The 27,387-nt window shown below is 39.9% G+C and overlaps 1 protein-coding gene across 1 annotated transcript in view; it reads right to left on the bottom strand.

Annotated features, from left to right (window-relative positions):
• Nucleotides 1-27,387, bottom strand: part of FGD5 (FYVE, RhoGEF and PH domain containing 5) — a 76,602-nt gene that overhangs the window by 13,111 nt on the left and 36,104 nt on the right. Inside the window, exons 6-14 of the mRNA XM_066558270.1 lie at nucleotides 21,561-21,712; nucleotides 19,612-19,768; nucleotides 19,096-19,183; nucleotides 16,444-16,494; nucleotides 14,860-14,918; nucleotides 10,624-10,695; nucleotides 9,051-9,119; nucleotides 3,472-3,555; nucleotides 1,817-1,896 (exon numbers count right to left, since the gene is read on the bottom strand). Coding sequence (XP_066414367.1) covers nucleotides 1,817-1,896; nucleotides 3,472-3,555; nucleotides 9,051-9,119; nucleotides 10,624-10,695; nucleotides 14,860-14,918; nucleotides 16,444-16,494; nucleotides 19,096-19,183; nucleotides 19,612-19,768; nucleotides 21,561-21,712 — 812 coding nt within the window. The remainder of the gene's footprint in view (nucleotides 1-1,816; nucleotides 1,897-3,471; nucleotides 3,556-9,050; nucleotides 9,120-10,623; nucleotides 10,696-14,859; nucleotides 14,919-16,443; nucleotides 16,495-19,095; nucleotides 19,184-19,611; nucleotides 19,769-21,560; nucleotides 21,713-27,387) is intronic.

Raw genomic sequence — 27,387 nt, 5'->3', positions numbered from 1 at the left:
AAAGCCACTTTAGGAAAGACAGGTAAGAAGGACAACATACTAGCAAAAGTCTGATATCTAATTGGCCCCTTAAGCCTCTTTTCCACTCAATTAAAAATATCTAGGAAGTAATTACAGGTTTTTAGTGACTAAATGTGGGAATAACACCCATATGCTGATAAGTAAATTTGCATAGGCTTGTTCTTAATTAGATATTTGACTGGTTGCATGAATGCTCAGCAGAGTTTTTGCTGAACCTCTGACACTCAGAAGCTCAGCCCTTAATCCACCATTGCCATATTTGGTCCTTGTAGGATTTTTGGGATGCATCTTCTGTGCTGAGCTATGAGTTATCCATGTCAGCTCATATATTCATCATTAAACAAACAGAAAGAGGGGGTCAAGTTGCCACTGCATTTCACTAGACAGCAGGGGACATCCACAGAACAAAGAAATTGGACCAGGATGGGATTTTGTCAAAGCGCTACCACTATCACTTTAAATTAGCCTTGCAGGAGGTAATATTGACTGTGTTATCCTAATATTTTCTCTGGTATTTTATATAAGCCCCACAGAATTATACCTGTGTCCAAGATTAATATTTTTGAAATGTAAATAAAGATATAAGAGCATATGAGCCTTCTCCATAAATATGTTGTGCTCAAATCTGTTAGTAGCTCCCTGCTAAACCAATAACATGGCTCTTCAGGTGAATGAGCCATTTTCAGCAGGAAATGCTAAGACTTTACAGTACTATCTGCTCATACAGCCACGCTGACTTCTGAGTTTTGGTCATCCTTGGTCTACAGCCTTTAGTCCTTGGGATTCATGTTGTATTTACTCAGTTCACTCACTTTGTCTCATACAAATATAAAGGCTCTGAGGTTTTCACTTTGGTTGTTAACCACTGGCCTATAGTGCAGCTTGTAGCCCCTCAGTGTGAGCAGTAAAATATAGAGATACTCAAGCCTTCTGTACTTTTCTTCACGTCTTTGGTGCTTCTTTTGGTTAGTGTAACAGGCCAAGGATGTTGTGCAATGGAGTTAGGAGAGCGTGCTGGCTACTGGCTCACTGGTATCTCATTAGCTCTGCCAGCCAGTACAAAAGGAGGAGGAATAACTGTTCTGGGGTGACTTATGGCAGACTGGTCACAGAATGAGCAGCACAAGGAGACAGAAGGGGCTCTATCCCAGCCTCTATCTGTCTGTTATCAGAAGGATAACCTTAGTCTCAGGTGCTGGTTCTATCTACAAACAAACACAGCTCACAGTTGCCTCACATACTTTATTTATCCTAATTAAGCATGGACTTGATATGAGTACAAAAGGCAAAGAAGCATCCTAATAATGCAAGCGGTGTATCCCAAGCTGCTCACTAGGGATGACAACTTCAGTTGGTCTGGGGAAAGGGGACATGCAACAGAATTTCCCCTCTACAATACAGAAGGACTGTACACATCTTGCTTTTATAATTGGCAGGTAATTCATTAGTATATTCTGAGGACTGTGAAGAGTGTGGAGGTCTATGGAAATCTCAGATATGGTTATAAAAGGAAATGGACCAAAAGGCTTTAACTGGTAGCTGAGCACTCCCCACAGATGGTAAGTGCTCTGGGAAGGATCAGAGCTCCAAATGCTGATTCTGAGTAAGAAAGTGTCATCCCTGTCTTTTTCTGGCACTGTGTAAATTAGGAAGTTGGCTGTGTTTCTAGGCATTCTGTTGCACGCTGTAGTTGCAGACTGATGGTGGGAAAGTCAGTACTTAAAAGCACTGAAGGCCTTGTTATTTGGAAGAATTAATTTTAATACCCTCTGCCATGGACATTTGGGAACAGTACCTTGCTGACAGGGTCAGGCAATGCTCATCATATTCAATCTTCAGGATGTTTTGGGCTTTCTCTATCACTGGGCGACTGACCTAGAAGCAAACGCCATGAACGTGAATGTGGACATGAGTTAAACTGTCTATAATCCATACACCACACAAGTCTCAATGCATATGACCTCTTATATCCCTACCATCTGTTTCATATTTCAATGCAAAAAGATGGGCATTAGGGTTTTTTGTATTGCTGTTGTAATGAGGTATGATCTCTATTTCAACATGATGGTGTGCTGAAGGAAAAAAAAAAAAACATATTCCAGCCTATAAGGATGAAGTATCTATGAGGGCTCAGTTTTAATATGACAAACATAGGAAATTTTTAGTCTGCCAAGTGTCAGAGCATTTTGGTCTATGCTTTAATGAATAGAAATCACTTTTTTTCTGATGTGTGGGCATTATATAATTATACAGTGAAGCACTTCAGCGAATGCCTGCCTGCAGCAAGGCTCTGTAACAGCAAAAAAAAAACCAAAAAAAAACCACACAAAAAAAACCAACCCAACCAAAAAAAAAAAACCAACTTAAAAGCTACAGCTCAGCTAAAATTTTTTCCCTACCATGGAGTATATTAGTGGCCTGCTAATAGCAACAGCCAGTGAGGAGAAACATAGGTTCATAGTTTCATACATTTTTATTAACAAGCACCATTATGCTAGTCACTCAGTATTTCAAATGTACCTCAGTAAGAACTTGCTCCACAACTCCTTTTCACTAAACAGTAGAATATTTTGGCAATTCCTAGGAATTTCTGGGATCCTTAAGTTAGTTTTAAACTCTCAGGTCCCTGGGGTGATCAACCCCTGCCACGTTTTCACAACACCTTAAACTTCCTATGTCATTCCACTGAAATTAATGATTAGTGATTCTCATCTTGTGTGTTTTCTAGATCATCAGACTTTTGACTTGTCACTTCAAATCCTCTTTCACATAAATACAACTTGGAATATTAGTTATAGAACAGTTATGAAGGTCCAATAGACCTCTTTGGCCCGATATTTCCTGTTGCATAAATTCTGGTGCCAATGAATACTTAGGAAAAGAGTGTGAGGACAGCTTAATTGTGTTTGCAATTTATAAATTTATTGAAGAAAAAGCTGGTTTCGTATCACTACATGAAATTGTTCCAAATACACCTTTTCCCCATAAAATTGGCTAATTGCTTTTTGAACCATTAATGCTTTTGATGAAAACAGTTAAAAGGCACATGAAAACCAGCCATGTGTCAATTTTGAGTAGCAAGAGTTTAAAACCAGGCAGACTAAGCTCTAGTGAATATATTGAAAAGAACAAAAATGCATTGGCTGCAGACAAAATGAGATAATAAGTCTTTTCTGTTTCCTGCTTCATGTTTGGAGGGTAACTGATTTTGGCTTGTATTATTTATGCAGTCTGAATAAGGCTGTCATATTAAGTCACAGACTTAGAGATAATATTTTTATTTTTGTTTTCTACTGTTTTTCCTTCTGTCTCCTGTAAGAGACAAGGGAATGCCCTGATAACAGGTCTGTCCCCTCTTTCCCCTTGCTCAATATGAAACATAAACCAGCAAAGCACCAGCAGTTCCCTATAAAACTTTAATTCAAGCTTTTAATAGAGATGAAGCATTACCTTCATGCCTGACACAGCCCAAGTGTTTTTCAGTCGGTATTTGCCATCCTTCTGGGGATATGTGTACAGCAGAACATCATTCATCTATATGAAAAGAAAGACAAAATCAATAATTTGCAATATGGCTTGCAGGCTTGCCTGCTTGCCCATTCTCCTGGGGGGTATACCTGGAACAAGCTGTAACTTGATGAACTGCTGGAACTGTTACCTGACCCTAAGCCTTTCCTAATATCCAGCCTAGCCCTCTCCTGACAGCTTCGTGCTGTTGCCTTGGACCCTGTCACAGAGAGCAGAGACTGGTGCTGCTCCTCTACTGCCCCTCCTGAGGGAGCTGCAGACCACGATCATGTCTGACCTCAGTCTCCTCCGAGCTGAACAATTCAAGTGGCCTCAGCCACTCCTTGTATGGCTTCTCCTTCAGATCCTTACCCATCTCTGTGTTTCTCCTTTGGATGCTCTCTAACAGTTTTAGCTCCTTATGCTGTGGTGCCCAAAACTGCTCACAGTGCTCCAGGTGAGGCTGCCCCAGTGCAGAGCAGAGCAGGACAATCCCCTCCCTTGCCCAGCTGGCGATGCTTACCCTGATGCGCCCCTGGACATGGCTGGCCCTCTTGGCTGCCAGGGCACTGCTGACTCATATCCAGTTTTTGCTGACCCGGACCCACAGGTCCCTCTTCCCAGTGCTGCTCTCCAGCACCTCATTGACTAGTCTACACTAAAGGTTTTCCCCTCCCCAACACTAATCCTTTTTAAACTTCATATGATTGGTGATTGCTCATCTTCCTAATTCGTCGAGGTTTCTCTGCAAGGCCTCTCTGCCCCCGAGGAAGTTGACAGCTCCTCCCAGTTTAGCATGATCGGCAAACTTACTTCTTATCCCTTAGAGTCCTGCATCCCTGTTGTTCATGAAGATATTAAAGAGCGCTGGCTCTAAAATGGGCCCTGCAGTACCTGGGCACTAAACCCAAGGAAGTGAACTCCTGAGAGAGATTTTCAGGATCCTGACATAGTCTGCTATGAGGCTTCTTAAATAGCAAACTCAATTTTTTAAATGGATTTAAAAAGTTATATATCTCTTTAAAAACCTGCTTATTTTTTTATTACTCTTGATAAAGGATGACACTATGGTGCACATCATTAGCATGACTACCTTGATTAATATCCCAAGATTTTACTAAACGTTACTTTGCTTTTAATTGCCCATTTTCCCCCTCCTTTTTTTCTTCCCTATTTAGCAGTAAGCTGTGATTTGGAGGTCTCACTAGCTACAATTTGACACAGTGAAATCATGACAAATATTTCAAAGCTTGTGAAGCAAAGGCACACATATTCATGAAGAAAGAAAGGGTTTGCACTCACTGCTGTTTCCTTTGCAAAGACCTTAGTGATGGCCATTTGAATGGTATGGACAGAATTAGTATTAATACCAGTGGTTTCATGCATCTTCCTGCTTCAACTGTTCACTGTTCCCTCAAGCAGTGAGGACTAGCTGATGATAAAAGTTGATCTTGCAGCCTCTCCGAAATCTGTGCTAGAGGAGATGGACTGCTAGAACCCTGTGGGAAGTTTCCACAAGTCCTTGGGCTTCAGACACAATTCTTGTTTGCCAGAATACTTTTAATAATTGGGATTCCCAGACTGCTTGGAGTTCGATATTGGACCACATACCCTTTTTCTGCACAGAGAAAGAAGGATATGTCTCATCCTTTGTTCCCTTTTTTCCAGTCGCTGCTTTCCTTTCCCCCCACCTTCTTTTTATAATTCTCTCTGTTGTGACAGTACCTAGTAACATGAGAGTCAATGCAAGTTTTCTAACCTACAGTGTTCAAGTTGATTGATCCAAACAAATTTAAGCCCTGCTAAACTGCTGGCATCCATATGTAATATACTCTCTTTCTAAAATCTTCTACTGTGTGTTTGGTTTTTCTGAATGTTTTAAAGGCTAGCTAATTATGAACCCTGCCTTCTTCTATTCAAGTCTGAGTTAAACATGCCCTGAGTGTCAGTGGAGCAGTCTGAATGTGTGCTGGAGCTGTGCTTTTCAAGCTGTGACTCCAAAAATCTCCTATACTTCAACCCTGCCAGATACAGCATCAAACAGTCTCCCATTTGATAGCAGCTTCCTGCAATCCATTTTCAAAACAAGTGGTCTTTGTAGAGAAATTCTTAGAAGGGTGAGATAAGAGACAGGCTCTGAGTTGCAAAGTCTTGTGGTGAGGGGCAGTTAGGGGACCTGCCAGTTTCAGCAGCCCATACTGTGCTGCACAGAGGCCACAACATCCTTGTAAACAGAGACTGGACTCAGGAAACAGACACACAGCAAAACTCACAAAACATCCTGCCAGGAAACACCAGATTCAACAATACCATCAGCCTGCACAAAACAGCCAGCTCAAGTAACATTTTGATACACACAACATACACCTGCAGAAACATTTGAAATTTGTCTTTACACTGTCATGCATATATGTGCTGTGCAGAGACATACAGTGCTCCTCAGGGGTAGGTAAATATTCAGAGCACACCACTAAAGCACACTTTGAAGCACAGGCCAAGTAGAATCCTAGCACACACCCAAGTTTTACAGCCTATTCTAGCTACAACTTCAGTTTGATGGGCTCATCTCCTGGGATGTGTAGGGATTAAGTTCTCAGGGTTATCCTTCGGTGTGTACTCTTGCTCTGAAATTCTCTCCAGTTCCTGGTCTTGATTTAGCTTTAGTCAGAGCAACTTCGCTACTAAGAACTTCAGATATGCTATTCATGTAACAATCTCCTTGGGATAGTGAAGGTAAATACACTTATTCCATCAAAGCCAAGCTACATCTATTACATGTTATCTTCTGGTGATCTTTTTGAGTCACTGCTGACATGTGAAGCATTAAAAAGAAGTTCTGAAAGGTATTTTTGTTAACAGACAAACCTGAGTTTTGCAAGTGGCTTCAAAGGATTACAATATAGTCCTTAGAAGATAAAGGCCTTAAATAAATGTCAGTTTTAGGAGAAAATGTTTAGGAAATGATTCTAATCTTGGGGTTTTGTCATGGGTTTTTCTTCCACAGAAATCACTGAACCTGAAGGTAGATATTTGCCAATAAGTTTCAAGTAGTTTCAATGATCCAGTCACCCTCTCCCTGCCCCTACTGGAGATACAACACAGGAAGCCTGAAGTAATTGCAACTTCAGTGTGTTAGATCAGGAAATAAGCCAGGTTTATGTCTCTTGGTTCTTGAAAGTGACCATTATGACTAGCTCCACCCCATTCTTTGCATGACAGCACATTTGGTCACAATTTGCCTTGCTGACTGAAAGGAAGAAAAAAACCCACTGTTTTCTGGACAGTGAGAGCATCTATTAACAAGACATTGGCTACTGTAATGTCTCCAGATGTCAAGAGACACTTCTCTCTCTGCAGTTAACATCTGAACTTTCCCCAGGAAATAGTTCCTAAACTAGAGAGTGCCAGAAAGTAATTTCTGTGCTTGTTCTGTTCCAGTAATTTTGGCCTCTTATGACCTTCAAGCTGATACAACCATTTTGGATAACTTGAAATTTTTATAAGTTTATCCCATGTTTAAATTACTTTCCTCTTAGTGCTTATTATCAACTTGATTTTTGATCTTCCTTTAAAATTCTCTGTAACGGTTACAACAGCTAAGTTTGTAGCACTTCCGTTTTTGCTATAGTAATGGGTTATGATGACAGCAACAAACACATTGGAAGACTAAAGGGTAGTGACGTCTTGGAATTTTGTCCCAGCTTTAGCCACAATTCCAAAGTAATTTTGAAGACTAGCAAAGGCAAGTGCTTCATAAGAGAGATCAGTAAGAATGTAATTATCATCTGTTATTAAGTGGTTATCAGTAGACTTCAGAGTTACTGCTGCTGAGAACATTGTTTCTTAACGCCAGCTCCTGGAGTTTCTAGCATAGCCTTTTTCCTGTGACTGCAACGAAGTCATGATTCTACGTGGGCTTTAGGTAACCATAGGTGTAGGCTGGGCTTTGACTATGAAGGCTAGGAGGAGGGCCAGGTTTGTGGCTAGGCCTGATCGCAAAGAGTTTAGTATAGGGTGTGAAAGTTTGAGTATTGGGAAGTATATATTTGATATTTATTGCACTTGTTACAGTCCATTGATGCTGACTCTGTAAAACAGAACTGCAGCTATCTCACATTTGAAGATTTGCGTGAAATCCATCATTTTCAGTAAATGAAAGTCTGAATTTTCACAGAAACCACTGAAACTATCAAAAAAGCGTAGCACCGGCACTTCATCCCATCCCATCTGATCTTTGATTATGATGGCAATATGTGATTGAGGTGGGAAAGAAGCCTGTGCATACACTCATGCACAAATAGGAGTTACAAGTAAGAAGGAGAAATATAAAGGATTAATGCAAAATATATGGCTTCTGTAATAAGCCATCTCTCTGCCTTACAGTGATCCCATGGTGAAAAGCTGTCAGCATTTAAAGGCGACAGCAAATACGTATGCCAGGCAAATAATTAATTTATTTTAAAATCAATTCTGCAAGCAATATTGTAATGTTAATAGCAGCAGTAACTCTCACTTCTTTGTGGCTTTTTTCTGGGAGGGAGCTCTGAAGAATTTTTCAAACATTAACAGGTAAGCAGCTAACAAAGTCCTAAGACACAGGCAAGTATCATAATCCCCTTAATATTGAAAAGTGCATAGAAATATGTGTGGTTACAAAATATGCTACCTGAAAAGTAGAGCTCAGGAGCCTGGAGTCTCAGATATTCTCTAACTGCTCAATGGAGTGTGTGATGCAAAATAGAAAGCATAAGTGATCATAGCATATCTCCAAAACAGTGGGATTTCATCTGTTTTTAATTTGATTTGATTATGATGGCAATATGTGATTGAGGAGGGAAAGAAGCTTGTGCATACACTCATGCACAAATAGGAGTTACAAGTACTTGCAGGAGGGTTGTGGATCCTTGTAAAGAGTATTCCAGCCAAGTGATGAAAGGTTCATTTTTCCTAATTATCCTAGAAGAATGTTGCAAAGTGTCGCTGAAAACTGTTGTTCCAATTCACACTAAATTGGAGGTGTGTGTTTAGAGGAACTACACTGAGGCAATGCACACAATTATCAGGACAGCAGGAGCTAAAAGCAAGTTCTTCAGTTTCAAAGATCCCTCCCAAGTGTGACCAAAGGAAATTTTCAGCTACTTCAGCAGTAGGGTATTCTCTCTTGCTCCTGATAAAGTCTTCAAAGGTCTTAGGACTTTCAAGTGTGCAGCTTAATTCCTGAAGGTTTTCAGGAGTTCTCATCTTCCTCATCCCCTTGAAAATTCGCACTTCTTTGTAGAATTACATCCTGGTGAAGGCTGTATGTAACTGTTGCACAACCGGAGGGTTGCACAGCACGTATTTCTGTATGTGGGGCCAATGGGACGTGTGAAAGGACTACAGCCCTGTTAGCAACAGGAACTAACTCACTACATCACTGTTGATAGTTAAATGACTTGCAGCCTAAAATCTCCCAGGCTTCAGGGTTGCATAAATGCGTTGAAAGATATGAGAGAAACAGTAAAAATTTTAAAAAATCTTACCAAGAACAAATGTCGAGGATGCCTGTTTTTGCCAGAGACTTTCATCAGCGTTCCCTCTTTAACAAAGATCTGAAGAGAAAACAGCAGATTGTAATCCTGAGATTTCATTCTGAATCTTTCTGAGAAAAAAAAAGAGTATTTATCCTTGGGAAGGAGCTACTCCAATGCCATTCATCAGCACAAGAAGAGATAGAGAGCCTCAACCCTTGTTTCTAGCCTTACTCTCTATGATCTGGCTTAGTCTTTGCCTGGGTTAGCTCTGCTACCCTTCATGGCTTGCATTTGTGTCAGTACAAAATGGGTTGGAATCCCACTTGTCCTCAGCCCACTCTTTCTGCACTGTGGACTGTGCTCAGAGGTGATTGTCACAGGTTGAAAATTAACATGTAATGAGCTTTAGAAACGAATTCTTGTCTTTAAAAGTCCTCTGAAATAGGCAGACCAATTAGAAAACCTGAAACCTTAGGTTTTAGTATGCTACACCATCTTAACTATACCTCCATATATAATTCGTATAAATTTGCAAGCACAATACTTTTTCAGTCCATCTCATTACTTAGTATGTAGGTAGGACTGTGTATGTAAAAGCAGCTAAACCAGCACACTAGAACTTCATTGCAGCAATGTTTGAAAAAGTCTGCCATAACTAACTGAACTACATCAGTGGATTAACAGTCATCTGCCCTTTTCAGATGGAGAACAGAATATAGCGTACTTCTCCACTCTAGAATAGTTTATAATCAAAGAGACAAATCCTGAAAAATCTGCATGCTGGGCTTTGCAGAATTTGTTAAAGCATTACCTGGTAAGGGTAAATGAGAATACGGATGTTAGAGAGAAAAATATTTGCAAAATTTGGCTGAAGAGTATTCTTGTGCTATGAGTATGCATGCTTTGAAAATTGCTTCATGAATTTTTTTAAAGATATTGGTGGACTGAAGGGAAATTCAGAGTTGCAGAACTCAGGAAAGAAATCTTTTGAAGCATAGAAGCAGGTTGGAGCTGAGGGAACTGGACAGGTTTGAAAGTCAGAAGAAATTTGCATTTGATGTGGATAGCAAGACAGCTGTACAGTCTCTCATGTTTCTGTTGATGTGTTGCTTAAAAACAGCATCTTATATTAAAAGCACCATGGGGGAATGGTGAAAATATAAAATTGAAAACAAATTAATTGCCCTAATTTAAGGTTCTTAGCCAGCTATATAAAGAAGCTTTTCAGGCTGAAAGCAATTCCTGCTAGAGCTGCAGCCTTTTGACAGGAGTATATAAGGAGGAAAGCAGTAGCTCCATCAAAATACACTACACTTGTGTCTGAGGATGTCTGAGGACTGCTGAAGTGAAAAGCCAAAAGGCTGCTCTGTGTAAAAGTAGAGACAATACATATCTTTCACAGCATGACCCTCTTTTTGTGTGCTGCCAGAGTGATGTTTTTTACACAAACCAGTGCTCCAACTTGTATCACAATAGCTCAGTAAACAACATCTGTAGGCATCTCAAACATGGCCATCCACACAGAGATATTGCTGGCCAGAAAGAATACCCTTACCAGCATAGGTTTGCCAGCAGCACTCACCCTTCCTGGCTGGAGGAGGCCGCTCTGCCCTCTCACACTGTGCTCAATGTGTACTAGCTTCTGCAAGTTTTCCTGGGAGAGAAAAACAGCATTTAGAAGGCTGCATGGAGACTGTTTTTATACAAGCAGGCAAATTTCCCCTCACCCCTCCTCACCATTTTATTTCTTTAGAACTGGTATTACAGAATTAGATTTCAGAGAGAGCTGAGACCAAAGATTTACACCCAGAAAGTCTTCTTCCTGCCTTATGGATTTTACAGAATCTCATCACCTGCATTCACATCTGCTGTTACCTGTGATTCCCCAGTGTACCTTCCAGAGGAACTGCTAACTTCATATGGTATTTATACATTGGCTTCTTTGCTGACTTTCTGGCTCTGTGAACTAATAAAATAGGGACAAAGTACAGTATCCGCTCCAAAGGCCTGTGCATAAGAGCCATGACACCAATAATCCAAAGCATGCTTTGATACTTTCACACTGTTGCTAGGTTTATCTGAAGACTTACATTCTATGATAACAGATTAATGCCTTTGCAATAGGGGATGTAGAGGGTACACTAGTAAGCAGGCAATGAAGCTGCATTTCTGTTTGGATGCTCTGCAAAAACCAGGAAGTTTATGATTCAACTCTGATACTATTAACTATTTACCTAGCCTTAAGGCACAGTCAGTCAGTGGGCACTGGCACCAGGCATGAACTTATCTATGAAGATGGTAAATAAGATTAACCTAGATAAGTCTGTGCTCCCATAAAGAAAATCAGATGAATGTAAGAAGGAAGAAGGGATGTCTGTACCTTTGCAATATTGCTAGTCTTTTCAAATCTCCTTCCATTTAGCAGATGAGGCTGTTAAAATAGAGGCTTGTGCATAGGATTCAGCTGTAGCTTTTACCTGATCAGAACAGTAGAATAAGCTAACCAGGAGAAGTGAGTCCTCACTGGAATATGCCTAAAAATTAGGAGTCTCCTATCTGTCTCCTAGACTCTACAGCCATTGTATCCTCTATCTTCAGTTATACACCCAGATAAACTACAGACTAAGGACCATACTTGATAAGGATTTGTGACCTGACAGCCTTTTAGAACAGTTTTGTGCTTCAACAGGCAATGTTTTCCTTTGCTCCATTGACTGGCATTAATATACCCCTGGGATTAGTGAGACTTGATTAGATCATACACTGTATCTGCCTGATACAAATCAGTCATGTCTACAGGATCAGCTAACTGAGAAAGTTATCACAGCTACCAGAAGGAGCATATCCAAGTTAACATGATGATATGTCAAGGCTAATTTACCCTGGATTTCAGCTAACACAATTAACATACCTATCTAGGCTTGCTTTTTGAATAAGCCTGAAATCTCCCTATCTTACTGCCCTAGCGAAATATTGCACTTGTTTAGCACGATACTTAGTTCTTAATCAGTAACTGGATGTCAAATACATGGAAATACCTACAAGCCTACAAGGCCTGACCAGCACAGGGCCTCACTGTGCCCATGCAACATAATTGACAGTTGACACATTTTCAAGAATTTGAGATGTCAGGTATCTCTTTTGCAATGCAGGAAGTAACAAATGGATTTTTTCAGGTCACTTCTAAAATACTATAGGCAAATAAAATAGAATCAACATATAAAGCAATAGCACAAGAAATATCAGGGATCATGGGGACTGCTAACTTTTGCAAAAGGTATTTGCAAAGGACTTTCCTGTCACTGAAGGGTATTTTAGCCTGGCAATACCTGTCCAATTGACAGCTTCCACAATGAAAACCTGTTTTTCATCTGCAGAAAAAGCAGTGTTCTCCTGTGAGCACACTCGTGCCAGTGCTAGTTCTACTCATCTGGGTTTCTACCAGAGAAGTAGCAGCAGCCCAGCTTTTCTCAGGACTGCTGGCAGAGGAGCCTCTTGAAATGCTGATGTTTGCAATATGGACACATGTTCACCAGGAAACGGACAGAGAAGTATTGAACTCATTTCCTGAAGGAAGTCAAACACGCATCACATGTGAAGGATAGTGGTTTATCTGGGAATGTGGACAGCTGAGGGGGGGCATAGTTTCCTGTCAGTTCCCCAAAATTCTGAGTTTATATAGCTTTCTTCATTGGTCTTAAAACTATCACTATTCTTCTTTCTAAGATCCTTCACAATCCTACAATTAAGGAATAAAAGCAAAGCTCTACCCAGACAGTACAGCAAAAGTGGGTGTCAGAAATACTGCTGTGGCCATTTTAGCAGTGAACTGCAGCTTCCATAATTTTATCATGATGTCTATGCAGCAGGAACACCTCCCCAAGGAATTCACCAGCTGTTAATAGCAACAGTGATTTATAACTCTTAGCATCTCAGGGCCTCTAACGGATTATAGACATTCAGAAAGCAGTACAAACCCTGCTTAGTTCATCTCCTGGAATTACAGATAGACATAGACTCTGTGGTGATGTTGTATTGTGCCTTGTACTTCTAGTTGTGTGCCTTGTACTTCTTTTTGTACATCTGTAACTTGAAAGTAATATTTTCGTATATGGTGAAAAAGGTTATGGTCATAATTTGCTTGAAAATCTTGCGTTAATAGTTCCCAGGAAAAACTGCTAGAGTCTTATTATCATAAAACAACAAAAAAAAGCTAATAATGGGTCACTGATATTCTATAGAAAATGTAGATCCTAATTCAGTGTTCCTATGATTTTAGAAGTGTTGTTTGATGAGCTGGTACACGGGAACAGAAATCATCTTCCTTCCAGGTATACGCCAAGTCTAAATTATTTCTTAGAAATTCAGCCAGGTACATGACAATTCATTAATGCTCTAAAACAAGTGGCATTGTTCAGTTTCTTCTGTAATTAGAGTAATTACTTGCTTTTATGTTTTCTTTTTTTTAAACTGAGAGAAAGAAAATAAGTGCTGGTTGTGGCTTTTGTGTCTGGGATGTTAATTCAGGAGGACAACCTCTGATTTAGCAGAAAATTGAACTTTTTTTCTCATGAACCTGCACTTTCACAAAACCCTCCACATTCACACAAAAGGGAAAGAAGAAAGTTTTGTTTCATCTCTTCCATACCAAAGTTTTGAAAAATAGTAGATGTGCTCTGATGATACAATAAAAAATAAGTGTAAATATATATCTGGAATTTTTGATGGAATTATTCCACAACAGACATTATTTATAGCAATTACTATACAATCTGTGACATGTGTACGACTCAGATGATACAATGACGTTCTTCAAATTGAAGCATGGCTTAGTAGAGACAAAATGATTTCATGGCAATGCAACACAAATTGGATTTTGGCCACTTACATGTACTTCTGACTTCAGAAAAGTATTTCTATAAAAATCCGATATACCTGAGTGAAATCTAAGGAAGCAGAGGTGCCAGGAATGTGTGACCTTGATCTGTTTGAACTGAGCTCTTAGAGTTCTGAACCTCTAATATAGATATCCCTAAAGCTCTGAGATTTTTCTGGAAGGTTTGCATGAGATCTCAGGTTTTGGATGAAATATTTATTTTGGTACAAAGACTGCTTTAATAATGGGAAAATATGATTATAAATTCTTTGCCTGAGGAGAAGGAAAATCAGAATCAAACCAGTTGAATCAAACCACTTTGCTTAGAAGTCTGTAGTTTCAGAGTCTAGTTTACAGAGGGGTCAGATTACATTCCTTATTATGATAAAACTCTAGGCTTGTTAGACATCCTCCCTGCAACCTACATCTTTCTTCCACAACAGACATTAGTTCTTTCATCTTCATAACCAATTAGTGTGCTCTTCCCTAACAATTTGAGTGCATTCATTTTTTCAGCCTTAAAAACCTACCTGAAAACAAGCTCTTACTAAGAAGATTGATATTTCACTCCTTTCTTTCATCTACATCATCTTAATGTGATGACTTTTCACTTTGTATTTTGAATTTCATGTTCTGCTGCCTGAATGATTATTAACAACCCTTTCATTGCTCAGAAAATGAAATAATAAAGAAGTGAGGTGAAACCCAAGAGGGAAAAAAACCTCATCTGGGCTATTTGCTATAGTGTCTTACATCTTGCACAGCTGCATTAAAGGGCACAGACCAACTCCACATCTGCAGTACTGTAAACCAGATCTGTATAAGCCCTTGAGTCTAACCTTGGAGGAGGCTTCAGAATCTAGCAGACATATGTATTCACTTGAATAGATGTGTAAAAACCTTACTATTGATCAGGGGAGCATGTGTCATAGTAGAACTCACCGCTTGGAGCATGCTGTCATTGGCTTGGTCCATGATTTCAGAAACAATGAATAAGGCAGCTGAGGGATGAAGGAAAACAAACACCATGCATCACACAAAAGAGTAGAAAAATAACTCAAATCCCTCCTGATTGCAGGGGCATCCTTTGGCTTCTCTGTCATTTTCACAATGCAACAGCCTAGCAACTCTGACATGGCACAGGGTGCTGTCTCCCCTTCCTCCCTTCATCATTTTCTTGTGTGAGACAGCATCATGCTTGTGCTGATCCAGAGAGCTTATGAGGTCCCTTTTAAGCATCAAGGATGACACAAAGTCTTTTTTTGTAATGTTTTCTAGTTGCAGATTCTTGTCAATGTCTTGTTATATAGAGAGATGAATGTAAACCAACTTTAGCCACCAAATAGCATGGCAGTCTAAACTGTACCTCTTACTGCTGAGAGAGAGGACATGTCATGCCTTTCTGATAGAAATGTGTGTGAAGTGGTGACACAAATTAATTCCTGGATTTTCCACTGGCAAATAACCTGGGCTAGGACATGTTTGCTGGCACTGAAAGCAGTGGCATAACATGGCTCAGGTCCCTATTTCACATCCCTTCCCCTGTGGCACAGGGCTTTCTATAAATTTCTGGTCATAACTTGGGAGCATGCTGGCTAGAATGGCACAAGCATCTCCTAACCAAAATGAGGCAGGTAATTGTGGTCAGATGGCTTGAACATCTGCCCTGCTACTGTTTAAATTACTGGTATAGCTGTTGTTCTACCGTCAGTGACTAGGGTCCTAAATCTTGCATGAGTCTCTGCTCTTGGGCAGAATAAACTGACTTTCAGTCAACCACTGACTTTATTGCTATGAGTTGGTTTGAATTTATAATCAGTGTAGGAGAGCTGAATTGATTTCATTAATACAATGTTACTGCTGCTTACTCCAGCCTGGAAAATACTCCTACAGACATCACAACTAAACCTTGCTATGATTTCAGTGGGAGTAAGAGACTTCTGCTTTATCTATCTCATGTGTTGAAAAGGATGGTGTTAGCAGTGGATTTGTTCCTGATTTTGCAGAACTGCTTTTTATGCAATGTCTTTCAACTTTATGTAACATTAAGAAATCCAGAATACAGATATGCAATTCAAATCTCCTTGGTTTCTCCCAAGTTCACAGAGTACAGCAGGCATACCATAGCTAATGGTACACAATCAGGCAGGGAGAACCATCCAAATTGATTTTACAATGACCAGGCCAAATATTTACAACGTCAAAGAGGACTAAGATTTCCTCAGTGACCCGGGCAAAACTACAGTGTCTGCACTATGCCTGTATAGATGTTTTCTTCTTCCATAAATTCCATCATGCCAAAACTATAGGAAGCCCATATGTTTCAATTAAAATTAAAAAGACACCATTCTTGTCCTAAATAATTTGTCTAAATTAGTAATCCGTTCTTACAGATTTTACATCTAACCTATTAATGCAAAATCTTGAAAAGAATCCTCTTATATATACTACCAGTATAGAAATATTGCACCCCTTTAGAGGCAATGTTAGCAAAGCAGAAGTTTTCTTCTACGAATTTCATTTTACCTTGTGTGGCTTCATACTCTGTAGAATCAGGACAAAGATTATTCAAGTAATCTGTAGTAAATGATCAAATAAACACAGACATACAACAATCAGAATTCAGATCAACATAATTTGTAGTGGTGTTAGCTAAAACAGTAAATCCTAATCACAAAATCAGATACTGGTTGGGGTTGGAAGGGACATTAAGTATCATCTTGTTCTAATCCCTCTGCCATGGGCAGGAACACCTTCCAGCAGACCAGGTTACCCCAAGCCCCATCCAACCCGGACTTTGAATGCTTCCAGGAATCGGGCATCCACAGTAATGTCCCACAGCACTTTATTCCCAAATCATTAAGTGTATATATAGCCTCTGTCTAAAGCAAAATTCATCTTTGATGGCATTTTACTTAGAGAATCAATACAAAGAGCATTGATACAGATTTGGGCTCACATAACTTGGCAGGTACAAATAAACTGTCAAAAATGTTTCTCAAGAGAATTGCTGAGTAGCACCACTTTACAAATAACTCTTTTTCTAAGTAATTCTGATTTCCCATCTGAATGAATGCTGTTGGCTATACCTGCAGTTAGACTAAATGAATCATATGCTTTTTATGGGCACAGGAAGGAGACACTAGTTCTGTACAAGCAGGGTTTAAATAATTACTACCAAACTCAATCACAATCTGAACATAGGTTCTGTAAGATAGATACGATAGTGCTTAGTGTGACAGCAATTATATTTCCATTATATACAAACCTTTAACCAGTGTTATTTTGGACTACTTTTCTTGGACCACCTGCTTATTCTGTGTCTGGGTCTTTATGCTTTTAAAGACTGTAGTATGTAAGTGCTACAGTTTAAAGACTCTAGCCTGGAAATACTTCATTCTTATCTTGCTGATTAGTCCAGATTCCTAAATTCTGCACTGAAGAACTAGACTTCTGTGCTGAGAATGGTGCTGGGCACGGATGTCTGTTCCCTTGAATGTCTTATCCCTACACATTTCCCTTTCTAGTGCTGTGTCTTCCCTGGCATCTTGAACTTCACCTGGCTTTTACCTGCATTCTGGAAAGCATCTGCCTGTACTCAGGCAGGCAGAAGGGGTTGTGTGATGTCATCAGGCAATATTTAGTGTTCCTTTTCACCACTGCAAGCTCTGTCCTCAGCTGTGGACTGAGTGGACAAATCCTTTTGGTTGTGGTGCCATAAGTGGTAACCAATACCCTCATAAATACCACTCCTTATCTGGTAGAATCAGCCAGTTATCACACAAGTGCACCTGAGAATCTGAAGGACTGCACTGCTCCAGACTCATTCTGTCCTAGCAGTCAAAGAGGGGCTTGGTTTCTTGAGGTGAAGAACTAAAGCAGTAAACCTATTTTCTGTAGTATCTTAATCCAGTAGACTTCATCTCAGTACACACAAAAGCTTTCATTTTCCCAGTTAGTGTCAGTACATGGGACAAGGAGGAACTCAAGTTGTTTGAAGCATAAATAGAATCCAGTCACTGGAGTTTCACTGAAGCCCTTCAGCTTTCTCACAAAATATCATGCTGCATGTTTGCAATTTATCTTGTGGACCACAGAAATGGGAAAACAGAGAATAGAAGGGCTATTTTAAAGTTTTCACATGGTCACTTTGTTCTGCTGCTTTTATAGAAGCCCCTTCTAGTACACTGTGCCCTTCATTGGCTGTATGGACAGGGTTTATGGCTTCCTTTTTACTGTCTCATGCATAACTAAAACTAATCTTGCATCCTTGTCCACCCACACATATGCATACTTCCAAAATATTTTTCTATCCTTATGTCTATGGAACCTTGTTCTTTCGTGTTCTGACTAAATTACGTGACAACACTGAGTTTCATTGTTACATTTCACCATTTCCTTCCCTAGCCAGTTCTAAACTTCGCAATTCTTTCTAGGGGCCACATTCTGCTTCAGAAAGCCTACTCTTCTCACAGGCTCAGACTTGCTAGATTTGGGGTGGCTTGCAGAGAAGGAACATAACCCCCCTTGGAGAGACTCAGGTAGTCATTATACATATGGTTCTGAATGTAAAGGGAAGGTGTAACTGTAAATGTAAAATCTGTAAGTTAAATCTGTACTGTTAATGTAAATTTGTATCTCTTCCTCCTATAATGCAGCAAAATTGGACTGTTTTTTTGACTAATCACTAGCTTTCGGTATACTGTGCACAGGACTTATGATGTAGTACTGGGTACAACCACTTTGTTGATAAGAAGATGGTGCTTGCCACTGTCATAGAGGATTAAGTGCAGAGTATCCTTGCCAAAGTCACCTGTCTTCTAGTGTCTCTGATAACTACCCTCGACATAATAAGAAATTAAACCTGTTTGTTGGTAGTGAGGCTGAACTCTGCCTCTCCTGATTCACAGAAGGAAAAAGCCAAGAAGTAATGGCTAAAAGCATCTGACTATGCTTTTTTTGTGACCTTTCAATATGGCTGTCCTGTAGAAGTGCCTGCATCTCCCCAGGCTGCCTGACACTTCCTGAATCCTTAACTAAGCATATTGAAGTTCCCAGGAAATCCCATACTGCTTTAGCCCTATTTTACCTGTTAGGGCATCAATATGTAGCACAGTGGAGGCACAGAATGTCAGGGCAGTGTTTCTATCGGGTTCTTTTCAGAGTGATTTTACTGACCTGTGAGCATCACACGATACTGGAAGACACGGTGAACCACTTTCAGAAGCTGGTGTTTCACACTGTAAGGGCTGTCACTGGAGCTTTGCTGTCCTCAGTGGAAGAAACACAGACATCAGGGGGAATGCGAGCTCAGCAGCACATTGTCATCTTAGTTTTAATCCTAGTTATTAACTCTAACACATCCTCAAAGAGCTTGATAAATTAATAAGTGACTGAGAAACCACTCCAATATGTTTCAGCAAAATATGTACTCATGGATCTGTAGATTCACCAACACAAATTCTGTATGCACACACAGGAGTGTGTGGGCAACAGAGACAGAAACAAACACATCATGCACAAGTGAACTTCTCATTCCAGTTTTAGCACCAGGTCTGCGAAAAAAGACTATTTTTCCATTCTACCCTATGTGTGAACACTGGTGGAGTTACAGAAAAAAATAATTCCTTGGCAAAAGTAATCCCCATGGCAAAGCCATGCATTAGTGCATGTAAAAAAACACATGAGCCTCACCTCAAACTCCTGAATCATGGTAGCCAGTTGGGAATATTTAAGGCACATTTCATCTAGCAAAGCCAAATTTCTGTCAAACTGCATAATGAATGCTGAGTGGTGATGCAGCCTTGATTTTCTGGAGAGAAAAACATCAGCAACTTTCTGGTGCTCATCCCTAAGTCCACAGAAAGAAAAGAAGCAGCAAATAAATAAATAAAAGTAAAGAAGTAGAGCCATACTTCTTGCTTATTGCATTAGACCCACAGTGGCTCTATACACTGTGCACTTAAAGCCTAGGCTGAACAGCAGGAAAGGAGGAGTGCTTCAGGACAGATTGACAACACCACAGGCTGCTGTAGCATGGGCACCACGGGGGCTGGTCCTTTGGCTGTGCCTCTGCCATAGCATCACTGTGAGGCTCATTTCGGGACATGGCTCCTGCTCCTGTAAATAGACCTTCCAATTGCTGAAGTGCTTTGTGGGAGCACTATTTGTGGGGGAGAATATAGCATTTGTTGTAATATTAGATCTTCAGCTCTCCTTCACTGTTTCTCAGCACTGCCTCACTGTCATCTGTCTCAGTATTCAGGTGCACAGTGTTGAAATATTTATAAAGCATGTATAAGGAGAGAGCAGAACAAAATCTGAGTTCACAAAAGAGGAAGGAATCATACTTAAAAGAGGAACCTGAGTTCCAGAGCAACAGAGTGTCTTGAGCAGTGCAGGCACAGGGAAGGGCTTACTGGAAGCTTCAGGTGTGGTAATCACCTGGAAACCTATTGAGTGCAGGCGTATAACATATATATATCTGTTGTGCTGGCAACATTTGCAATACAGTCCTCTTTTATCCCCAGTGCCACAGAGTAGTTCTGGACAGAACACTTCGAGTATTTAAGTGGTTGCGTTATTTTTGTCTTAGGGAACTGGCAGCATGCTGTTAGAGTAGGGTTGTGGTTTCTTTAGTACCCAAGACATTTTAGATCCCAGAAACACTGTGTCTGTTTGTGTTCTAAGTGTATAAATCATAAATCATCGGTGACACTTTTTAAGTCTTTCTCTCAACAGTCCCTTGGTGGGCACAAACCAAAACACAGTTCCCTTTAGCCTCTCCTTTCCTTGTTGTATGCTTTGATTGGGAAGAGCAGGGCTGAAAGGAGACCTGCGCCCTACATTTAGGATTGTTACTGAAAAATTCTAGTAGTTTAACTGACTTCCTTAATTGCTCAGTGGCTGTACAGAAATAGGATCATCCATTCTCAGTGACCAATGCCTCCTGGAGTTTGGCAAGTTGGAGGTGTGCGGTTTCATGGTCCATCATTCAATAGAGCCTGGCAGCCTGGCTTAAATCAGGGGCCTCCTCAGCTGAATGAATTTTGCAGCATTGTCTGTTCTATTTGTGGTCTTATTCTCTCATGGAAAGACTTTCCCCTGTAAGGATGTTTGATGTAGTCCCATTAACAGGCTGCCAGAGTCCATTTGGCTTGGAAGCCTAGGGTAGCAGATCCCTGCCTTGGTGCCGGGAGCAAGGGGATGTCCCTAACTGAGACCTACACAACTGCTATGTAGATTTCTGTAAGCAGATGATCTTTAGGATCAGTTCTGATGTAAGTTTTTCCTGCTTTCCACAGCATGAGCCTGTGACCTTCAGGCCATAGGTGTGAAGCCACTTGGTGATGACTGAGAAGTGGCAGGGGATAATGCATATGAAGCTGGCTGTTCTCACACTGACTGACAGGGCCATTTCAAAGTCATTGGCTGTTCACTACACACATATTTCAGTATTTGATTTCTTAGCCTGACGGCTTCTACATTTACTTCCTTCCTGTCTGTATGCAAAATCTGCCAAAGTGGTTCAGATTCTATTATTTTCATTTCTGCTGGGATGGTCAAGGCAACACCAATGAGTTCACCCACCTGCTACGGGGAGGGTATGTTAAGGCCAACAAACTATGCCATTCTGTACTTGCCATTTAAGGACTCTCTCTTCCAGTTCTTCCAGGATGTCTTGGTGTAATTCATAAATTTCAGGGAGTTCACTTAAACCTTGCTTGAGTTTAACTTCCTCTTGTTCATTTTCATCATCATCTCCGAGCACTTTCAAGATACCTTCATAGAAATCCTGTGAACAACAGCATTGAAATGAGGCAAACAGACTTAAAATATCTTTTCTGAAATTATTATTACAATTTCCTGACTCCTAAACTATGCTTTCTAAGAATTAAAAGCTATGCTATCAACAGCAATAGTGTTCATTATGACAAGGAGATCATAGAATATGTTTTCTTTCATCCATTTGTTCATACAGTGTTTCAGCTGAATTCCACAATGCTATCAAACTAAAATGGAATGTTTCACCAGATCAAGCCATAAGACGCTTATGTATACAATGCTTTGGTATCTTTTTATTTCCTTTCCCCTCTGCTTTCCTGGGTCTGGTTTGTCTCATTTTTACAGTGTTTCTTAACCCAAAACATAATTTTTAAAAATGAAGGGTGAGATTCTCACCTCATTGGATCCAACATCTTGACATGAAAAACATTAACAACTCCATGCCTTGTGCTAGAATTTGCACTAGCTATACTTCTGAACTTAAATTTTAAATTATGGAACAAATAATTTTCCCTATGAAACCTGAGTCCTTTCTTCCTCATCTAAGAAATGGTTTTCATCATGAAGTGGTTTATAAATTATGTAGGCAGAGGGGCAATTTCCTCTATATTAAAATATGGCCCACTCTAGTACATAACAGGGCACCTATTTCAGAGCACATAGCAAAATACTTTCCCAGGTTTGAGTTGCCAAGAAATGAAATTTTATTCCCTGGACTTTTAGGGAGAATCTTATGAACTTCCCTTGGCCATACCGGGATTTATCATGGCATTTCTCATGACACTGGCTTCTGTCTAGTTAATTTTTTTTTAAGTAGATAGAGTTATTAAGGAGGAGTCTAAAAAGAACAGACTTCCATAAAACTTGTGAATGTCCAAGTATGAGCAACACATCAGAGTATGCTTCACTGTGAATCTATATTTTATGTTGAATTGTCCACTTTGGACTGATTAAATCAAGGTTGCTGTACTGATTTCGGCATGGTGAGATGTGGTTGGTATGACTGTGATCCTGCTGAAAGGTTCTGCTCTTACACAATAGGAAAGAGTCTGGTCAAAGAGCTTCAAAGTTCCTCTCTCATGGATAGGAACTGACTCCAGGCAAGATCAGGTTTATTTTCCTTGGATTAATTCCTGGTTTTTCTGTTGTTACTGTCAACTGCAATGTCCACACTGGCTCTCTGTGAACTGGGATGACTGGATTATCTAATTGATGATAGCCAAGAGTCACACATGGACAATGTTGGGGTTTTTTAGCAACGGTAACAGCTACAACATTTGTTTTCTGAAAAGCCACTAGAACTGGGTAAAAAAAAAGATCATGATGACAGTTTTCTTTTTTATTAACTATATCCTGGATGAAAAAATATCATAAAGATTTCGGGAAAAGTATTACTATGTTTCCTAATTATCTGGGTCTAATTTCTGCAACATGTCCTGCCCCCGTACCATAAATAATCCCAATGTTGTGCTATTAAATTTCCAATTTTTTTGACGTGAGTTATCCTATCTAAGTTCACGTTTCAGCCAGTGTACAATTCAGAAGTTTTTCAAGCAACTAAACCAATCAATCTCTCTTCTGGATGCTTTTACTAACTCAAAGGAATCTGCAGCCTTTCAAAGTCCTCAGTCATCATAATTAATCCAGATCAGGGAAAGGGAAAGAATCTAAAGGGTTCTCTCAGCTTATTGTGCCTAGACAAGTGAATAGCTTGCAGTTCACTAGTGATGTGCTTAAGTAATCTATTACATTACAAAGATGTCATCTTTTCCAAATTAACATCAAACAGCTCTGTATCTGTCCACTTTCCACCACAACAAGCAACAGGATTAACACTCCTTTCCCACAGCATCTCACTAGATTTAATTAGTTATTAATTGTCTGTCCCCTTGATTATAATGAATTCTCAGACAAATAATTAAATTCCAGTTGCCTGGATAGCCAGCCTTCTAGTGATTAACAAAAACCCTGCAGCATAACAGTAATCACTATAAACATCCATTAAAAATAATTATGTCACTGTTGAAAATCCTGAGTGTCTGTGAGGCCATTATTCAAATGCAAAGTGCTTTTCCAATCTCACTAACTGTAATCAGTCATGGCACCTGAAGGTCTCCAAGTCTCTCACAAAAGCCCAATGTCTAAGTACAGGAGGTACTAAACACTGAGTCTATATAATTCCCTGATGGATAAAACTTTCTTAAAACAGCTTCATGAACAGAAGTTGTTTGGTTCAGGGCTCTGGTGTGATAGCGACAAAGCTCAATCTCATCCAGGGTTGGATGAGCCTACAGATCTCACACAGTCTTATGCCTGTACTTGCATGTGCATGGAAAGCATAACCCAAGCTGCCTAGGTGACACAGAAGGTTAGCAACCCAGCTATGAAAAATACATTTCTGAAACATAAACCTTTTTATTACATTTTGGGGATCCATAAGTAAGCCCTTTATAGCCATCAAATGGCCATATCCTTAACATTCCTGATATAAACCCTACAAATAATGAAGTGAAACAAAGAGGATCAAACCCCATAGCCACAAAGGTTGTTGGCTTGGGTTTTTTTCCTTTTGTTTGTGAACATCACTAATACACACAAGTTATGTCTTTTCCCTCCAGAAATGCCTCTGAAGAATTCTGTTCTCTGCTGTAAATGGGGACTGTTGTCTGGAGTTTGTTATGAGAGTATGAGACCAGGAGGAATGCAGGGTTTCAACAATATCTTATAGTTTATGTGGAGCTCTGCCTAACTGACACAAGATTGGCTCTTGGAAGAGAATCTGAAGCCCTCTTTGAGGTGATGAGCCTCCCCACAGGATGCTGGGATATGAGATGCTTTACTGATGCTGGGAGTGCTGGCTGACACTAACAGGAAACAGTTAGGGTGTGAAGTTTTGGGAAAAAAAAAAAAAAAAAAAAGTGGCTCTAGGCTACAGAAAAGTAGCCCAATTTACCTAGGATCAGCAACCTTGATACTTTTGTAGCAGGTAGTTATTTCTAGATACTCTTTCAAAGAAGTCAGCAATGCCAGCAACCAGAGGTTTTTGGTAGAGCACTTATCAAGAAAGTTCTGTACAGGTTCATCATCTATATGAAATGTGATATTCTAATAAAAGGGCAAGAGGTGTAGTTAATTGGACAAGAGTTAATCCTGGGTTTAGCTTCCAGGATTCTGTGAACAGATGCAGAAACAGTGAGTTTATGTATCATTTCTCTCCAACAATAGGGGTGAATGTGTGAGTCCACCTGCAAATTTCAACTGTAGCAATCCTGTATACATGTTAGCCTTTATTAGCTAAATGAGTGAAATGAGAACATTTAACCTTGCAGGACCCTGGTGAAAGGAAGGAAAACCTCTTGTCAGACTTAGGACTTTTCAGGCAGGTAGGTTACCCTGGAGAAAAAAATTGCCTCTCTGTACATATATACATACATACATGTAAGTATATGCTATGCTGGGTGACTCCTTTTCTTCAACTTCTACTTCAAAAAAAACTTGGGAGTGCAGTAATTCATTCTGGATTCAGAATGTCTGTTTCTTTTTTTCTGTATATAACAGAACAGGCCAAATTAGATCAGTTCATCCAATAGAGATGAATGAATCCCTGGGAACTGGGGACTACTACAACCAGTCTAGTAGAGGCAGTCAGAAAATGATAGGACTGAAGTTATTTTCTACCTTTACTGTAAAAAGCTAATGGTTCTGCCATCTGCAGTGGGTTGAAAGCAATATGAATATTAGAAAGCTGAGTACACTAAAGAAGGGAAAGTTGGGATTTTGACTTACAGGTGTAGCTAAACAGACAGTCCTATTTGAAAGAAGACCTTTTAGAATTGTCCAAGAAATGCTGATCAGTTGCTAGATTTACTTGGGTTTCTTATTTTTCATCTTCTAAAGCACTAGCATAGACAATTCTAATCTAGTCATAATGAAAATCCTAGTCCTTGCATATTGACCACAATGGCAGCAGAACAGAATGGAGAAGGGAGTACACAACCATTAATATTGTCTTTGCCAATAGTAATTTTTAGTCCTATGGTTTGACCAGCAGTTCCTCTGCAGGTGGGGATTGAGGTTCCTTGTCACTGGCTCACAGCATTGTGTTTCTAGCATCAGGCCTGCATTTGAGCTAGAAACTGTGACGTTCTAGTAGAAAATGATGACTATAGAGCAAAGCCACTCTTTAATAGGCCAAGAGAAAGATCTGAAACAAATAGCATTTCTGTGAACAAAAAGTGCACATTGTACTAGAAGGAACAGATTGCTAGACTGTGGTTGAATTAGAAAAACTCTGAATGCCTGCAGTCTAAGGATTATGGGTGACCTTGATTCCAGGTCTTGAAAACAGTGTCGATTTGCTCTTTATTACATAGTCTCATTGGGAGGAACAAAGATCGTACAAAGCAGAATAGAGCTGAACTGCTTCCCGAATTTTGAATTAGCTACACATTGTTGTTAACAAGGTAAAGAAATCCTAATTCAAAAGGATGCAATGCAATGCTTTGAAGACGTTAATCATCTGCTGTCCTTGCCAGAGAAAAAAGTATGTAAATTTACACGAAGCAGAGGTCTGACCTCTACTGCTGTCATGGCTGAATCAGCTTTTCTGCATATATCTCTAGTCTGCATTAAAGAAAAGGGAATGGTCTGATGGGTGATAAATTCCCCTGGGATATTTCTACAATTTTTAAAATAGATGTGTGAGTTTCCATTAGGGAATAACACTGAAAAAAAAAAAAAAAAGGAGCAAGTGTACAGAGCAGATGCATTAGTGGAAAACTGCCGCTATTTTTCTGCCTTTGTCTTCATATGGGGATACCAGCACTTCAGCTACAGAAATCATGTCTACGCACAGTGTGTTTTTACCTTCTTCACACCGCAACACCCACCTGGCATCCAGACTTTTATGCTTTTCAGCAAAATACACACATACATCAACATACATGCATACAAAGTAATTTTACATGTATATCTAGAATTGCAATTGCTTCCCTAGTCAAGCTGGTGTTTTAGAGGACCGATACTAATGGAAAGTCATCATATTTGACACTTTGTAAGGCAGCTAGGGAGGGCAACAGGAAATCTTGTTGCAGCCCAAATTATGTAAATAAAGTCTACACTAATTGCATAAAATGGGGCAGGATTTTACAATCACTCTCACTTCTAGAATGAAGGTGGATTTAATAGATTCTGCATATTGCAGAATCCAAAGCTCCTTTGGACATCTAGGCATTATACCTGAGGGGAGGGTGAAGAGTTCAAAGGGGGAAAAGACAGCCTCCATATTAAAGCCAAGTGCAGACATGAGGTGCTGTACAGTACCCTATGAACCGATGGAGATTCTTGGAGGTATCTGCATCACAGTCAGCAGCTCCTCTCCGAATGATGAAAGTGGCACTCCTGAATTAAAGAGTGGCACATCATCTATAGCAGACTGAATGACCTCTGATCTGTATGGAGCAGTGATCTCACATTTCTCACTACTGGACTCAGCAGAAACAATGCCAGATGAACAGCAGAAAATGCTATCTCAGCAACCACAATTAGTCCCTTATCCTGCCATACAGGGTACAATCTAGGTCAGGAACCCTGACCTCAGCACACACTCACATGCAGCCAAATAGACACATTCATCCAAAACACTGCAAATGAATTTCAGAACCAGCCGACTGTACAGTATGCACT

The sequence above is a fragment of the Molothrus aeneus genome, chromosome 12 (assembly GCF_037042795.1).
Source record: "Molothrus aeneus isolate 106 chromosome 12, BPBGC_Maene_1.0, whole genome shotgun sequence".
Classification (NCBI taxonomy): domain Eukaryota; kingdom Metazoa; phylum Chordata; class Aves; order Passeriformes; family Icteridae; genus Molothrus; species Molothrus aeneus.
Note: the sequence above shows the minus strand (reverse complement) of the source record. Positions and strands in the feature narration are given on the sequence as shown.